The sequence below is a fragment of the Pelodiscus sinensis genome, chromosome 15, assembly GCF_052426305.1.
Source record: "Pelodiscus sinensis isolate ZL-2025 chromosome 15, ASM5242630v1, whole genome shotgun sequence".
Classification (NCBI taxonomy): Eukaryota; Metazoa; Chordata; order Testudines; family Trionychidae; genus Pelodiscus; species Pelodiscus sinensis.
Window position 1 is genome coordinate 30,585,945 of NC_143066.1, and position 17,470 is coordinate 30,603,414.

General features: G+C 46.6%; 1 protein-coding gene across 3 annotated transcripts in view; it reads left to right on the forward strand.

Annotated features, from left to right (window-relative positions):
• LOC102443372 (kinesin-like protein KIF19) overlaps positions 1-17,470 on the forward strand; it is a 53,409-nt gene that overhangs the window by 23,901 nt on the left and 12,038 nt on the right. For 2 of the 3 annotated variants that reach the window (XM_075899600.2, XM_075899602.2), the window contains exons 6-12: positions 699-824; positions 3,026-3,220; positions 4,983-5,138; positions 6,126-6,248; positions 9,708-9,861; positions 11,904-12,078; positions 16,773-16,965. In XM_075899600.2, coding sequence (XP_075755715.2) covers positions 699-824; positions 3,026-3,220; positions 4,983-5,138; positions 6,126-6,248; positions 9,708-9,861; positions 11,904-12,078; positions 16,773-16,965 — 1,122 coding nt within the window. The remainder of the gene's footprint in view (positions 1-698; positions 825-3,025; positions 3,221-4,982; positions 5,139-6,125; positions 6,249-9,707; positions 9,862-11,903; positions 12,079-16,772; positions 16,966-17,470) is intronic. The other variant, XM_075899601.2, reaches the window with a different exon arrangement.

Sequence of the window (17,470 nt, forward strand, 5' to 3'; positions counted from 1 at the left end):
AAAGAATAGCTTAGGGATACTGTTACTGGAAGAAGCTCTAACTCTTAGCCCCTGGGAATCCAGAGTCAGGCCTCCTGCATCTTTCCCTGACGGTGATCCCCACCTTGAGTCTCAAATTCTTGTTTCTTTATTTTTTATTCTAATGCATAACATGCTGGCTAAAGGTGACATTTCTCCCTAGAAAGGCTGGTTCACGTAGTAGGTTCTTATCCTCTACTTTTACTGGTTAATAGTTATGCTTTTGGTTTAAGTGGTAAAGGCCTACGCTTCTGATAAACCCAGGCTTCTGGTGACTCACACTGGGGACAGGGACAAATGCATTACACTCAATTTAAGATACATAAAGGAGTTGATAAAGAGAGCGAGGTGAGGAGGGGGCTGGCTCATACTCCCTGTAACAAAAATGTAAAGCAAAAGCAGTATCTTTGCCATTATTTCTGTGACAGCTCTCAGTGATAACAGGCATTTGAGCCCGTTTCCTGACTCATTCATTCATGTTATCACTGTTATCTCCTGTCTCACCCATGCAGGGAGTGTAGCTCAGCCAGCCTCTCCTCTCCTGTCCAGGGAAATACAAAAAGTATCAAGCCAATGCAATGCACAATATATTTTGAATAATACACAAGCCTTTATTGCTAACCTAAGGACAAAGCACTGCAAACATACAAATTTCCTTTGCTTTTCTCTTCTACCCTCAGATTTATAATGAAGTGATCCGGGACCTCCTGAATCCATCCTCTGGATTCCTAGACCTCAGAGAGGATGCTAGAGGTAGCATCCAGATAGCGGGAATTACTGAAGTCTCCACTACAAATGCACAGGAGGTAAATTCAAAAGAAATTCCACGGGGAGGGAAGAGTTTGCTGAACTAGATTAATATTTTAAGAGGCTCTCAACACCTACATATTGGCATAACCTTCCTTGGTGTAAGACCTCTCATGGAACAGGATCCTACAGTGACTTACTTGATGACGTGGATTGTTCAGGAAGGGCTAATCAGGCAAGCACAAGCATAGTAGAAACATGAATGAAATCCATCACGAAGCAGTAAAGATCAGCCATGTGGGTCAATAGTAAGCTAAGGGTATGTTTACACAGCAAAGAAAAAACTTGCAGTTGGCCCATGCCAGCTGACTCGGCTGTAGTTTTCAGGCTGTGGAACTATATTCCATTGTTGTGTAGATTTCTGAGCTCTGGTACCCTCTCACCTCACAGGGTCCTAGAACCTGTGCCCCAACCCAAGCTCAGAAGTCCACCCAGCAATAAAACAGACCCTAAGCTCCACAAGTCTGAATCAGCTAGCATAGACCAGCTGTGGGTGTCTAGTGGCCGTGCTGACATACCCTAAGTCAGTGGTCTACAACCTTTTTACACCCAAGATCACTTTTTAAATCTCAGAACAGGCGAAGATCTACCGCCCCGCCCCTTCCTTGAAGCCCCGCCCTCTCTATTCTCCTCCTGTCCATCACTTGCTATCCCCAGCCCTTACTTACACACACTGATAAACAGTTTATTTTTAAACTGCGATACATACAATTAAAATCACGTATTTATAGTTATGAAATAAATGGTCTGTTTTTTATTCATGCTATTTAAATCTAAAATGAAGCATTTATAATTATACATTTTGTGGGTACAGAGTACTGCGGCTGGGGGCAGGGGAGAGGGAACAGGGTGCTGGGAGGGCAGAGGATAGAGGTCTGCAGCAGGGGACAGAGTGCCAGTGGGGACAGGTTTCTGCAGCTGGGGACAGGGTGCCAGTGGGGACAGAGTTCGGGGAGTGGGGACAGGAGAGTGGGGACAGAGTTCTGTAGTTGAGGACAGGGGAGTGGGGACAGCGTTCTGTAGCTGGGGACAGGGGAGTTGGGACAGCGGTCTGTGGCTGGGGAGTGGTGGCTGGGGAGTGGGGTGGCTGGGGAGGCAGAGAGTCCCCTGCATCTCCCTCCTCCCAGCATTCTCTCCCTCCCCCCCCCAGGGAAACCAGCGCCTGCCTGCCCCGGGGCCAACCCCCCCCCCAGGGAAACCAGCGCCTGCCTGCCCCAGAGCCAACCCTCTCCCCCCCCCGCGCAGGGAATCCGCGCGTGCGCCTGCCCCGAAACCAACTCCCCCCATCCCCCGCGCAGGGAAGCCCCGCGCAAACGCCTGCCCCAGAGCCAACCCCTGCGCGCGCCTGGAAACCCCCTGCGTGCCTCCCACGGGGCAGACTCACCCCTCCTGTGCAGTGCAGGGAGCCAATGCTCCCTCCCGCAGTACACCTGGCCGGCAGAGCAGCTAGCGCACTTCTGGAATTGCCGGAAGTGGCGCTAAACTGCAAGACTTCTGAAGCCGACACTACCTCCGGTTTTTTTTGAGGTAAGTAGTGGGGCTTCTGGGGGGTGGGAGGGAAATGGGGGCGGGGCGGACAGGACGCCTTGCGAGCGACTGGCTGAGGCCTCGAGATCGACCAGTAGCTCGTGATCGACCTGTTGGTGACCACGGCCCTAAGTGAAGGAATGCCAGGACCTGTGTTCACAAGCCCTATCAAACACAATAGTTTGAGAGTAGAGAGGAGAAGGTTCAAGCATGCTTTCGCTGACATGCACTGTATAGTAAGTTACGTTAGTACTTTAACTTGAGCTTTCATTTGCTATTTTTCTAAGGTTATGCCATGCTACCAGGGGTAGGGAGAATCATGTTACTATATTCTGTTATGCCATGCTATCTTGTTTTGCACTGAACATGAGATAACATGCCAAGGCATGGTGCATCCCAGAAGAACATATCTCAGCCCGTCGTAAAGCCACCTAAAGTGAAACCCCAATAATTATACAGTTATTAGTCAATGGGACAGGTCATGGTCCCAATGGGGCCACAGACAAAACTCCCATTGACTTCAGTGAGGCCCAAACTTGGTCCAATGCTGACAAATGTGCAGGCTGGTTTATCTTCTTTGTTTACTCATCTGTAAGGCTGTCATTGAAGGAGAGAGTTGTCCTATTACCTAAGCAGATCTTTAAAGTTCTGCATATGTTTCTGTATTGTTTAGATTATGCAGCTGCTAACAAAAGGAAACAAAGAGCGTACACAAGAACCCACAACTGCCAATAAGACATCCTCCCGCTCACATGCGGTCCTCCAGGTCACAGTGAAACAAAAGAGTCGGGTGAAAGATATTAATGAGGAATTGCGAGTGGGAAGGCTTTTCATGGTGGACTTGGCAGGGTCTGAAAGAGCAGCCCAGGTACAATTTGTAGTTCAGCAGCCTTTCACAGGCCAAGTCTTATTTCTTTGACATGTTGTGAAATGACTAGATATGAAAGATTGATATGTGTTATTCTCCTGGAAAACATTACTGCACGAGCATTTGATATTTTTAAAACACTGAGATTACAACATTTCCATTCAGATGATGTGAGCCATGTACTTTTTAGAGCATGAATTAGCTAAATGCATTTGAACTTTGTCTTTTGTGTGTTGTTGAACTTTGGTTGCTGTGTATTGATATGTGGGCTGTTATAAAGACAGTTGTGAATATTTTTTCATTGATGGCATAGAGGAAATACAGATGAGAGAAGCAGGAGATGAGAGCAAGAATGTTTCATCTTAGTGCATGAATCATTGCAAAATATGTGAATTTGAAAATATCTTTTAAAAAGTGGCAGCTATGCAGAATGATAGATTAGTGTCATTGACAAAGAAAGTATAAATAAGTAGGTAGCTAGAGGACAAAGGGATAGAAGGTCAGATAAATGGAAGCCAAAATAAATAGAATATGTGGAACATTGGTTTACAGGAAGGAAGAGAAGAGAGAAAAGAGGATGGAGGACAATGAATTATTTGAAGGATAGACAGGTTAAATATGGTGGGCAGACAAGCAGGAGAACTAAAAGCTTTAACCACTGTTCCCTGGTACTCTTCATTACCACTTTATGGGGATAGATGATAGTTAGATGGATGGAAGAAGATACTGAAGAAAAGGTAATCAGATCAATAGTTAGAGCAAATTTTGCAGTACTAAAGGCTACCATGACAATTGGCCAAAAGCCCAAGAACTGCAATAAAATTGCATGTTTATGAAATTTTAAAGTAGAAAATAAATAGACCTATAAAACGCTGTGCAATGGGCAGGATGAACAAAACAAAACACACTACATGGCATGGCATTTGCCTGTAACTTTTAGAAAGTTGAATATAAATCTGTTGCTATTTGAATTAATCAGCAGTAAAGATCTACAAATGGTTAGGTTGTCCTCACCCTGCAAATGTACGACGAGGCTGGCTGGTGATGGACTGTGTCATAAGACTCCAGGGGTTATATGCAGCATTCAGGTCTTGGCTTGGACTTCTCTTAGTTGAAGGAAAAATTGATGAATCAGTGGAAGGGCTGATGACAAGAAGGGTGGGACAAGCAGCTGGCTAGATGCAATCAGAGCCCCAGACTTAGATTCAGGAGACCTGGGTTCTGTTCCTGGCTTGCCCACTGGCCTGCTGGTGATCTTGGGCAAGTCACTTCACCTCTCTGCTCTTCAGGTTCCACACCCGTAAAATGCATAGCGTGATGCTGACTTCTTTTGTAAAGTGCTTTGGGATCTACTGATGATAAATGCTATATATAGCTAGGCATTATTGTTGGGTATCAAAGAGAGACACAGAAATGATTGGCAGTTGCGGAGAGCAATATTGGAATGAATGGATGGAAAGATGTTTCCACAGAAAGATGTTAGATCTGCCATGATCTGCAACCCTATTTGCAGAAAACAAACCATGGGTGGGTAATTTTCAGTTTATGCAAAACATCTAATGGAGACCGGGGGCCATTCAGTTCTGTTGTGAGCTTTCAGTGGTACCCGCTTGTGTCAGAGCTGACTGGTCCTGGTTTCCATCTCGATTTGTGAGAGAAGCTCAAGCTTTGAAACGCGAATCCTGATATTAACGTTGCATGAGTCAATCCATTCCCACAGTACAACTCTGTCTTTCTGAAGTGACTTCTCTTTCACTCCAAGCAGACTCAGAACCATGGCAAGAGAATGAAGGAGGGAGCCCATATCAACCGCTCTCTGCTAGCTCTGGGGAACTGCATCAGTGCCTTGAGTGAGAAGGGGGGAAGTCGGGGCCAGTATGTCAATTTTCGAGACAGCAAACTCACACGCTTGTTGAAGGTACTGTTTGCAACTGGTGAGGAAGGGAATTGACATGTTGCTTGCTTGTACTGGCGACGCTTGAGAGCTAATCATCATGTCTTGACCCTTTTATCCTTCCAAAGTTTAGGAAATCACTCCAGGATCTTGTGTGGGATTTCAAACCCACCCAGTAATTTATTGTGACCATATTACCACAAAAATGAAAGGTCAAGGTTTGGAAGTCCTGGACTAGTGTGCTCTTATTGGTCACATGATAAACTTTAAAGGTTTCTGAGTAACAAGGGCCATTCGCTGTCTTTGTTTATGAGTCCCAGCGTGCTTTCATTGGTTTGGGTCTGAATCTCAGCCCAACTTGGTGTTGATCCTACTGCTACAGCTGGTTGAAAAATATATGTAAACACACAATACTGTGAAAAACAGACAAACAAAATGTTTATTTAAAATAATATGTAGACTTTTTAAAATAAAAAATGTGAAACATTTTTGGTATTGTAGAGATTTTCCAGCAAAAGTTCCCAGTTAGTCAAAAAAGCTTTTTGTTTATTGGAAAAAAGTTTCAGTGAAATTTTTTGACCAGCTCTTCCTATAGCCTTTAGTCAATATCCTCCATCGGAATCTAAATGAACATCTTAATTAGTAGCTTCAAGGGGTAGCCGAGTTAGTCTGTACAGGATAAACTTAAATAACAATAAAAGGTCTGGTAGCACTTTATAGACTAACAAAACATGTAGATGGGATCATGAGCTTTTGTGAGCACAGCCCACTTCTTCAGATGACCAGAGTTATGAGTTTAGGATGTGTAGACCAAAATAAATAAGGGAGAGGGGGGAAAGAAAAAGAGAAGGGAGCACGAAACAAGGAGCAGAGAGAATGAAAATATCAAAGGGAAAAACAAGCAGGGAAAACTCAATTAGTGTTTCTTTAAGGTCGGCGTGTTTTCACTTAGTGTCTTTCCTAGTCTCTACTCTTGTTAAACTAAACACTGGCAATGTTGCATTCCTCTAGGACTCCTTAGGGGGAAATAGCAGGACAGTTATGATTGCCCACATCAGTCCTGCCAGCATCTACTTTGAAGAATCTCGAACAACCTTGATCTATGCTTATCGAGCGAAAAACATCAAGACAAGGGTAAGCAACAGGCCCTCCAAGAGCTAAATCATGTAGACTAAAAACAGGCCAGGATGGGGGGGTGGGACGGGTGGGAGGAGGATAAAGATAATGGGCTGGGAAAGGAGGATACAGTGTGTGATAGGGGAGAGAAAGGGCAGATGGTTCGCTCCATGTCAATGTTGAAAGGCTTGACAGGAGAGGAGAAAGGTAGCCTGATTGGAAAGGCAGGGAGTTGGCAACATGGTGGCTGAAAGGACGGGGAAGCAGACAGAATGGAAAGGGAGAGTGTGTCCGGTGTGATGGAAGGAAGACAGCAATGGGTATGGCAAGGAGCAGTGGGTAGATACCATCACGAGAGAGAGGATCACAGAACATAGTGGGTGTTGGACAGGGTAGCAATGAGCAAGCAGAAAGGAGTGAATGGAGACTGTGAAAATGAAAGGCAATTGGTGTGGGCAATGGAAAGGCCTGCATGAGGAAGATAGATAGCCAGTTATCTACAGTTATCCCATTGATTGAGGGGAACTGAATCCCTTTCTGTGACTGGGCTCCTCTCTTAGGAAGGGATATTTTATTTGACAGCCATTGTGCTACAATGAAAGAAATAGCTTTCTTTGATAGGGTAACAAGTCTTGTGGATAAGGAAGAGGTGGTGGACATGGTATACCTAGACTTTAGTAAGGCATTTGATACAGTCAGGCATGATCTTCTCATCAATAAACTATGCAAACTTACATGGGGCTACTGTAAGGAGGGTTCATAACTGGCTGGATAACCGTTCCCAGAGAGTAGTTATTAATGGTTCACAGTCATGTTGGAAAGGTATAACAAGTGGGGTTCTGTTTTGGGACCGGTTCTGTTCAATATCTTCATCAATGATTTAGATACTGGCATAGAGAGTATGCCTATTAAGTTTGCAGATGATACCAAGCTGGGAGGGGTTGCGACTGCTTTGGAGGATAGGGTCATAATGGAAAATGATCTGAACAAACTGGAGAAATGGTCTAAGGTAAACTTCGGTAACCAGGTTTGGTTCCTTAAAGAATTTGAAACCGCAGACAGAGGAATACTTCTTTTTAGGGTTAAACAAAGATTTTTATTTTTCTATATACTTTACAGGCAGTCCCCGGGTTACGTACAAGATAGGGACTGTAGGTTTGTTCTTAAGTTGAATCTGTATGTAAGTCGGAACTGGCGTCCAGATTCAGCCGCTGCTGAAACTGATCAGTTTCAACAGCGGCTGAATCTGGATGCCAGTTCTGACTTACATACAGATTCAACTTAAGAACCCCAGGCATCCCCAAGTCAGCTGCTGCTGAAACTGATCAGCGGCTGATTCCAGGAAGCCCGAGGCAGGGGCTTCCCGTAGTCAGCCGCTGGTCAGTTTCAGCAGCGGCTGACTTGGGGACACCTGGGGCAGAGCAGCTGGGGTGCTGCTGGGTTGGTCCAGTAGCGCCGCCGCTCCTCGGCGCTACTGGACCAACCCAGCACCACCCAAGCTGCTCTGCCCCAGGCGTCCTGATTCAGCCGCTGCTGAAACTGACCAGCAGTGGCTGAATCAGGACGCCTGGGGCAGAGCAGCTGGGGTGCTGCCGGGTTGGTCCTGTAGCGCCCAGAGCGGCGCTACGGGACCAACCGGCAGCGCCCCAGCTGCTGTACCACAGGCGTCCGGAGCAAAGCCGCGGAGCACGGGGGCAGCGGGACAGCCCAGACGCGTCTGGGCTGTCCGCTGCCCGCGTGCTCCGCGGCTTTGCTCCTCGTCCCCCTGGTCTGCAGACCAGGGAGACGGGGAGAAAAGCAGAGCAAAGCTGCTGCCCCCGCATGCTCCGCCACTTTGCTTCCTCTCCCTGGTCTGCTGGAGACGGGCCCCGTTCGTAACTGCGGATCCGATGTAAGTCGGATCTGCGTAACTCGGGGACTGCCTGTATAATTAATTTTTCATGTAAATTAATTTACTATCTTTGATTCTTTTAAGAAAGTGTAATATACAAATAAAAAGTAGAAAAACAGTACAGTTAAAAAAACAAGAAATAATAACTCCTCCTACAGATATACCCTCCTGATTTACCTTTAATCAATTTATAAAGTTAATAAATATATAATACGCATGTTAAGAAAGATAGAAGCATTGCTTAGATTCAGGAGATATTCTTTTCTTTATGTTTCCCCTTTTTTGGATTTTTTCGTTGCAACTTTTGACCGGTGTTGTTCCTCTTTCGGAGCTTATGTGTGACAGTGGGATTGAGAGCTGGGGAGGGAGCCCTGGTTGATTAGACCTAGCTTTTTGGATTCGCAACCCGTCCGTCCTTGGTCTGTTCCATCCAACCTTGTATACCCTGTTTCGGTATTTTGGTATTCCTCCACTCTCCTGACAATTGCTGACGTTAGATTTTTGTTGTCTTATTCTGCCCTTTCAAAACTTTTGTCTGCTCCATTTGGGGTAATCAGCACGTTGTTGCATATTGCTGTCTGAGTTACTTACTTCCCTAAAAGCGGGGTTATTGTTGGTCATCCAATTACATTTTGTTTTTATTTTACATCTTCTGTATCTCACAATGCTGCCTTTCCTTTCCAATTACAATTAAACTGGTGCTCATTTGACATATTCTGGGTAGGCCTCAACACCTTCCTTTCACAGTAAATAGGGTGAAGTTTAATAAGGATAAATACAAAGTATTCCACGTAGGAAGGTACAATCAGTTTCACACATACAGAATGGGAAGCGACTGTGTAGGAAGGAGTACTGCCAAAAGGGATCTAGGAATCATAGTGGACCACAAGCTAAATATGAGTCAACAGTGTGAGGCTGTTGCAAAAAAAGCAAACATGATTCTGGGATGCATTAACAGGAGTGTTGTGAGCATGACACAAGAAATCATTCTTCCGCTCTACTCTGTGCTGATTAGGCCTCCATTGGAGTATTGTGTCCAGTTCTGGGCACCGCATTTCAAGAAAGATGTGGAGAAATTGGAGAAGCTCCAGAGAAGAGCAACAAGAATGATTAAAGGTCAAGAGAACATGAGCTATGAGGGAAGACTGAAAGAATCGGGCCTGTTTATTTTAGAAAAGAGAAAATGGAGCGGGGACATGATAGCGGTTTTCAAGTACCTAAAGGAGTGTTACAAGGGGAAGAGAGACAAATTGTTCTCCTTGGCCTCTGAGGATAGGACAATGAGCAATGGGCTTAAACTGCAGTGGGGGAGGATTAGGTTGGACATTAGGAAAAACTTCCTAACTGTCAGGGTGGTTAAACACTAGAATAAATTGCCTAGAGAGGTTGTGGCATCTCCATCTCTGGAGATATTTAAGAGCAGGTTAGATAGACATCTATCAGGGATGGTCTAGAACTCTAGACGGTGGTTGGTCCTGCCGCGAGGGCAGGGGACTGGACTCGATGAGCTTTCGATGTCCCTTCCAGTTCTAGTGTCCTATGATTCTAGGAAAGAATTAATGATCCTGTGTGTTCTCATCCACCAGGTCAAACGCAACCTGCTGAATGTTTCCTATCACATTGCACAGTACACCAGCATCATTTCAGATCTACGCAGGGAGATCAAGGGTTTGAAGACAAAGATTGAAAATCAAGAAAAGGAGACGGGTGCAGTCAGTTCTGACATCAGAGATGTACAAGGTAGAGCTGGGAGTAGATGCTGGTCTCATCAAGGTTTCATTTCTGTCTATTGGGATTCTTTATAATCATCTTGTTTATTAAAGTGATTATCAGAGCTCCTCCATAGCGTCCCTTTCATGAGTCCTTTATAGGCTTTCCTGTATTTGAGCCCTCGCTTCTCCAGTTGCCACATTTGTAGCCAGCCATGTTTTACATCACTGTGTTAGTATGGGCTCATCAAATTCATCTCCCTTTATCACATCTGTGTTGGAGACAAAGACATTTGTTTCCTTTTGCAGAAACGTTTTCAAGTCTTTTTCCTTGATTCCATAGGGGTCGGGTAGCCTAGGCGGGGGAAGGCTTTGCCTTCCCAAACCACCAGGCAAGGCCACACCCACACTCCGCCCCCAAAACACCTGCTATAGGCGTTCTGGGGGTGGAGTGTTGCTGGCCCCAGCACCTGCCCTCCCTGTGCTTCTGGCCAGAGAGGCTGGGGGTGAGGAGCTGTGCCCCGCATGTGCTCCCTCATCTCTCTTCATCTCCCCGGTGCTCCAGAGATGCTGGGGTGCGCTTGGCATGCTGCCCCGCCTCCTCCCCTCGCTGTGGGGGGCAGGGCCTCGGCAGAGGGGGCGGGGATGTAGGTGGAGCTGGAAGCCTGCCTCCCCCAGACCTCAGTGCACCAGTCGCCTGTGCTTGACCCTTCTTTACATTTCCAGAGCTCACACATGGTGCTTTTAAAAAGGTAGAAGAGGCAGCAATGTCTAGTGGTCAGAGCGGAGAACTCGGAGTCAGGAAATCTGGATTCCATTCCAGTCGTTACCATTGTCTTCCTGTGTGACTCTGGGCAGACAGTTAACCTCTCTGTGTCTCAATTTCCTCAACAGGAAAATGAGGTTTATCTGTCTTTGAAAAGTGGGGTAGCTGCAGTGGGATTAGAATAATAGAATAATAGAATACTAGGACTGGAAGGGACCTTGAGAGGTCATTGAGTTGAGTCCCCTGCCCTCATGGCAGGACCCAGTACTAGACCATCCCTGACCCGGGAGCTAACCTCTAACGGCTTGTAATATATTTAAAAGACTAAAGCGCAGCGTGAGCCAGGAATCAGCTGTCCCAGCTTGTGCCAGGTCCCCCTCCCACCCCCGCACTTCTGATTTTTAAATGTATTAAGAGCCGGCAAGCTCTTAATACATTTAAAAAGCAGAGGTGCAGCATCTGGGACTGGGCACGAGCCAGGAATCAGCTGATTCCTGGCTTGCGCCTGGTCCCTGCTACCCTCCTACCTCCCCTGCCCCTCGCAGATGCTTTTAAGCACCGGCTCCTGCTCTCCCCTTTGCTGCCTCAAGTAGAGGCAGCAAGGTGGGGGAGAAGTGACTAGTCGAGGGACTAGTCGGCTGTCCAATAAGCTTTTGCTTATCGGATAGTCGACTAGTTGCTTACATCCCTATCTGATTCTGTAATGATTCTCATGTAATTATGATTGCTTTGCTGCCGTGCACCTCCAGGTTCTCTAGCAGTGTCAGGCCAGACATTTTTGTTTCAGTTTCTGGAATAATTTTGTTTCCAGAGTCACTTTTCAGTTGATCTCACTGTGGGGAATGTTCCTTTTAACAGAAAATTGTAAAGGTGTCTGACCGACAAGCCCTTCCCACCCCTCCTTCTTCCAAAGATCAGTGGATCTCAGTTACAATATCTTAGGCCATTTTTCAGAGAAAACAGCTCCCAGGTAACAAGGAAGGGTTCTGTCAATGCCCCTGTAATGCAGGCTTCTCACCACTCCCTTCCAAGCAGCACTGATGAAACTGAAAGATGATTTAGGGGTAACTGGCCATGATATAGCATAGCACAAGTTTAAACTTAGCAGTCCCGTTGGCTTCAAAGTACAACACTGTCACTGACCCTCCGCATCGCAGACTGACAAAGGTTTGTATCAGGTGTGCCTCATGGAACATGGAATGGATGACTAGCCCCCAAAGGAATCACTTCTGGCCCTTATCAGTCCCATGGGGTAGCTCTGACATGCTGCAGATAGGAAGCAGGAAAGCTGTTGTTTTCTTCCACAGTGGAGGAGCATCAGGATTCCGAGGCATACAGCCGGCAAGAGATGAACAAGTTACGAGAGCAGCTGATCAGGGCTTTCAAGGAGCAAATGGAGATGCGCCGCAGTCTCATGGAGCTGGAGAACACGAACATTGAGCTACACATCGATACCTCCAGGCATTTGCTAACGATTGCCGAGTGAGTACGTCCACTGCATGGCTGGGCACTTAGGGTGTGTCTAGACTACAGGGTTTTGTTGACAGAAGTTTTGTCGACAGATACTGTCGACAAAGCTTCTGTCGACAAAGAGCATCTAGACTACATCCAGTTCTGTTGACAAAGCAAGCCGCTTTGTCGACATAACAGTGTGGACGCAAAGGACAGTGTAGATGCAATAATGCCTTCTATCGACAGAACTCTATCGACAAAAGGCGTTATTCCTCGTAGAATGAGGTTTACATACGTCGACAAAACTGCTGAGTTTTGTCAACGTTATGTCAACATAACTCAAAGGCAGTGTGGACGCAGGTATAGTTTTGTCGACAAAAGTCCACTTTTGTCGACAAAACCCTGTAGTCTAGACACACCCTTAGTGATGAGCACAAAATTAATATGCAGATCCCTGCCAACGCTATGAGAGATCCTAAAGTCACATAGCTCCAGCTTCCGCCAAAGGCACTTGTTTCTAGATGGCATCAGGAGAACATAAGAACGGCCGTCTGGGTCAGATCAAAGGTCCATCTAGCCCAGTGTCCTGTCTTCTAACAGTGGCCAATGCCAGACACCCCAGAGGAAGTGAACAGAACAGGCATGGGTGTCTGGTGGCTTAGGCAGAGGACCACCAGCTTCTCCCTGCCCACAGATTACCTGCTATAGGTGTTCTGGAGGTGGAGTGTTGCTGCTTCCCGCACTTGCCTTCCCCATTGCTCCTGGCCAGAGGATGGAACCACGTGACTGCCTCCCCTCCCCCAGTGCTCTGCACCTGCCCTGACACCTCCCCTCCCTTCCCCGGTGCTCCAGGAACTGCTCTGTGTGTATGCTCCCTTTGTCTCTCTTCCCCTCCTCAGCACGCTGTCCCACGTCTCTGAGCCTCCCCAGTGCTCCAGGGAGGCTGGGGAGCACTCGGCGTGCTGACCTGCCTATTCCCTACCGTGCATGGTTCTCTGGGACCTGGACTGCCCGCATGCTCCCCTTGCCTCTCTGCCCTCCCTGGTGCTCTGGGGAAGGTGGGGGGCACTCGGCGTGCTGCCCCGCTTCTCTGTCCCTCCCCAGTGCTCCAGGGAGGCTGGGGAGTGCTTGGGCGCTGCCTTTTGTCCTGCACTGGGTGGGTGCACTTGGTGCACTGTCCCACCTTCTCCCTATCAAGGGCGGGGCCTTAACAGAGGGGGCGGAGCTGTAGGTGAGGCTGGGGGCCTGCATCCCCGAGCCCCAGCTATACCAACCGCCCACGAGAACAGGCAATCATGAAGTGATCCCTTTCCTGTCATCCATTTCCAGCCTCTGACAAACAGAGGCTAGGGACATCATTCCGACCTATCTTGGCTAATAAATATTGATGAACCTAATCTTCTTGAATTTAGCTAGTTCTTTTTTGAAACCTGTTAAAGTTCTGGTCTGCACAACATCCTCTGGCAAGGAGTTCCACGGGTTGACAGCGCTACATGAAGAAAAACTTTCTTTCGTTTGTTTTAAACTTGCTACCTATTAATTTCATTTGGTGACCCCCTAGTTCTTATATTATGGGAACAAGTAAATAACTTTTCCTTATTCACTCAGGCATACTGGAGTTAGCTTTGATTGGTCTAACTTGCTAAAAAAAAAAGCAGTGCACTAGTGACGATGCAAGTTGACCACCTGAGTATGGTCCTACCTGGGATGCTGAGGACATACTGTCAATACAGCTACGTTGCTATATTTAGTGAGGTAGCTCGGGGATGCCTACATGTGCTCCAAACCTGCCTCCCTATTGCAGTGTAGACAGAGCCTGAGTTTTCAGTAAGAAATAAAGTGTTTCTGATCCAGTTTCTTGGTTCACTACATGTCACACACCAGTCACCTCCATATGCATACAGAATAGCTCATATAACTGTCCCTTTGGCAATTGTTCTAGTGGTTAGAATAGGTCGGCGCACAGGAGAGATTGAACCAACAAGGAGAGAGCAACCTTTGAGCCCAGACATGAGCATCTCCAGCAAAGTGCCCTCCATCCCTACTGCAGTGCGGGATTGTTAAGAATAAGGTGGAGCAATGTGCCCCTATTGAGCAATAAGTCAATTGTTCCCTGAATATCCTGCATGGATTCAGTCGCCAGATTAGGGCGAGGTGCTGCTGCAGAGCAAGAATGTGGTAGCTGTGAGTATTTCAGGGCTCTGCAGGGGGAAGAGACGCCTTGAAAAATACCCAGATCTGTATCTGACTTTGGAAATGAGACTTTTCTAAAAGGGAGAAGGGGATAAAACATTTACAGTAGTTCAGCCTGGTCAGGCAGAGGGGTCTCAGACTGTCGAGCAAAAGAGCCCGATAGGGCATAGTGATTTAATTGGAAGTGCTGTACTATGACAGGAGGCCTTTTGGTAGTCACACCTCCCCATCAGCTGCTGGGAGTAAGCCCCCTCCTGATTGGATTGGCCTTGTTAACTGTGGTCCTACACTTGGTAGGTAGCACATCCCTAATGAACCCTTCTGCTCATTAGGGATGTTAGAGTGTTCACCATAAGCAGATGTTTACGGATTAATGATGTTAGTTCCAGGGAGGTGGCTTCACTGCAGCAGGGCAGTGAACATAAGAGCAGCCATACTGGGTAGCTATGTCTAGACTGCCATGATTTTCCAGAAATGCTTTTAAAGGAAAAGTTTTCCCTTAAAAGCATTTTCGGAAAAGAGCGTCTAGATTGGCACGGATGCTTTTCCGCAAAAGCACTTTTTGTGGAAAAGCGTCTGTGCCAATCTAGACGCGCTTTTCCACAAAAAAGCCCCGATTGCCATTTTTGCGATCGGGGCTTTTTTGCGGAAAACAAATCCGAGCAGTCTACACTGGCCCTTTTGCGCAAAAGTTTTGCGCAAAAGGACTTTTTCCTGAACGGGAGCAGCATAGTATTTCCGCAAGAAGCTCTGATTTCTTACAGTAGGAAGTCAGTGCTTTTGCGGAAATTCAAGCGGCCAGTGTAGACAGCTGGCAAGTTTTTCCGGAAAAGCGGCTGATTTTCCAGAAAACCTGGCCAGCCTAGACACAGCCGGTCAGACCAAAGGTCCATCTAGCCCAGTGTCCTGTCTTCTAACAGTGACCAATGCCAGGTGACCCAGAGGGAATGAACAGAATGAATCAAGTGAACCATCCCCCGTCACCCATTTCCAGCCTCTGACAGACAGAGGCTAGGGACACCATTGCGACCCATCCTGGCTAACAGCCATTGATAGACCAATCGTCCATGGCTTTATCTAGCTCTTTTTTGAATCCTGTTAAAGTTCTGGCCTTCACAACATCATGCTTCCTCCCTGGGAGCTGGGTGGGGAAGGGCTGCCCACTCCGCTCCCTGCGGAGGTGGCTTCCTTGCCACTGTGAAGCCTCCTCCTGGGGAGGCTTCACTGCGGGCTCTTCAATATAAAGCTTAGTCCTCAGTGCGTGAAATTGCTGAGATTTCCAGCAGCTACACGGTGACCCTATTACATCCTGCTACCTATTGAACATCCCTACTTTACATATTCTAGTACCTATATCTATATCCCTGCCTCTGTAATTTCCACTTCGTGCATCTGACAAAGTTGTTTTTATCCACAAAAGTTTATGCCCAAATAAATCTCTGTTAGTCTGTAAGGCGCCACAGGACTCTTTGTTGTTTTTGCAGATGCAGACTAACATGGCCACTCCTCGGAGACTTATGATAGAAAGGGGATTCTGCCGTCAGGGCACGAGCACCAAATCCTTTCTAGTGCTTCTGATGGGAGTGAGAGAGAACAGTTGAAGTCAGGTTTCAACACATGGCAGTTATCAGTTATAGTTGCAACATTAATGTGTAGAAACACAAGGTGGTGTCTTTCCACAGGGACTGGATCTCCACTATGGGAAGCTCTGGCTTTTAACCACTATTGTGCAATTAAGCAAGGAGTGAGAATAGTTTTTCATTCGTCAGAGGCTGCATGTGGTTAAAATTATAATTGATGCAAAGCAATGATACTATTTAGAGCAGGTGGTTCTATTGTCTTTCTCCAGCATCAAGTTTAGAGCTACAACAGAGAGTGAAAACACTAGACTTTTCCCCCCCAAAAACCCTATGTCTGATCTAGGACTTGAGTTTTTATTGAAATCTATGTTAACTTGTGATGGCAAACCTGAATTGTTGGCCTTAACATCCTCAATTCAGGGGGTACCTTGCCTGGTGCTAATGATGTGTTCTCTCCACGTTCCCATTGTAAATAGAGCTAACCCAGCCTTTGCTATTGGACAAACTCTGAGTAGTTTTAAGTTCTGGGTATGGTGCTAATTGGTTACCTATCAGTCTGTTCAACCCCTGTATACATTTTTGTAGAAATATAAAACTCAGAAAAAGAATCTTCATTAGATGACATATGTCTAGTAAACATCTCTATGCAGCTGCTGCTACAGCAGCTTGTAGTGATGGAAGAGGCAGTGCTTCGTTACAGTTTAAACATCTCACTGAAGACTCTTTGTATCCTCCCAGAAACTAGGATATTGTTTGCTGGCTGCTATATGCTAGGTACCAGCCATGGTGCTGTCAGGATTGGTATGGTTAGCTCAGCTGTTGCCATGCAAAAGGAAATGGGGAAGGCATAAAAAACTAAATAAATATGTCATGGGATTACTGGCTAACAAGTGTTCGAGTAACTGTTGCCTTGGAAGTTAATGGTTTTCACTCTTGTGTTTTTGCTGGCAGCTGGGAACGAGAGAAGACTCAACATGCTCAGAAGTGTCATAACAAGCTGGTGAATGGAAAGGAAGATGAAAACATGGAGGAGGCAGACCGAGAAGTAGAGGAGGCAGATTCCCCTGAACCTCATGAAGTCACCGTGGCAAGAGAGGAAATCAACGTGCTATTGGCAGAGCAGCGAAAAACAGCAGCCTTAAAGGTGAGAGCGAACATCAACCAGGTGACCTCTCCATAGCCTGGTCCTGTGCTTCAGCTGGAGTCTGAGTGAGTGTGAGGTCAGCAGGGTAGTGGGGCACCACATGGAGGGAGAGCCAGCACTTTAGACACCAGAGAACCTGAAGGAGGAAACAGCAAATGCACTTGAGCAGTCAGTTGTGTGCAGAGGTCCCCTCTGGCCACTCAGCATAGAATCCAAGTTCTGAAAGATGCTGTACAGACCAGTGTTTCTCATCTAGTGGTACGAGTACCCTTAGGGGTACTCGAGAGAAGTCGGGGGAGGGGGCGGAGTACATCAGCACAACTGAAATTTGGAGAAAACTGAATTTTTATTTTAAGTTTTACAGCGCTTTATTATTTTTGTTGTTTTCACACCCAAAAATTTCATTGCCCACCCGGCTACAATTACGTTGTTTCAACAAATGTGTTGCAGTGGATAAAAAAAATTGTGTGTGTCTGAAAACTGTAGGTACTGGAGGCACTTATAG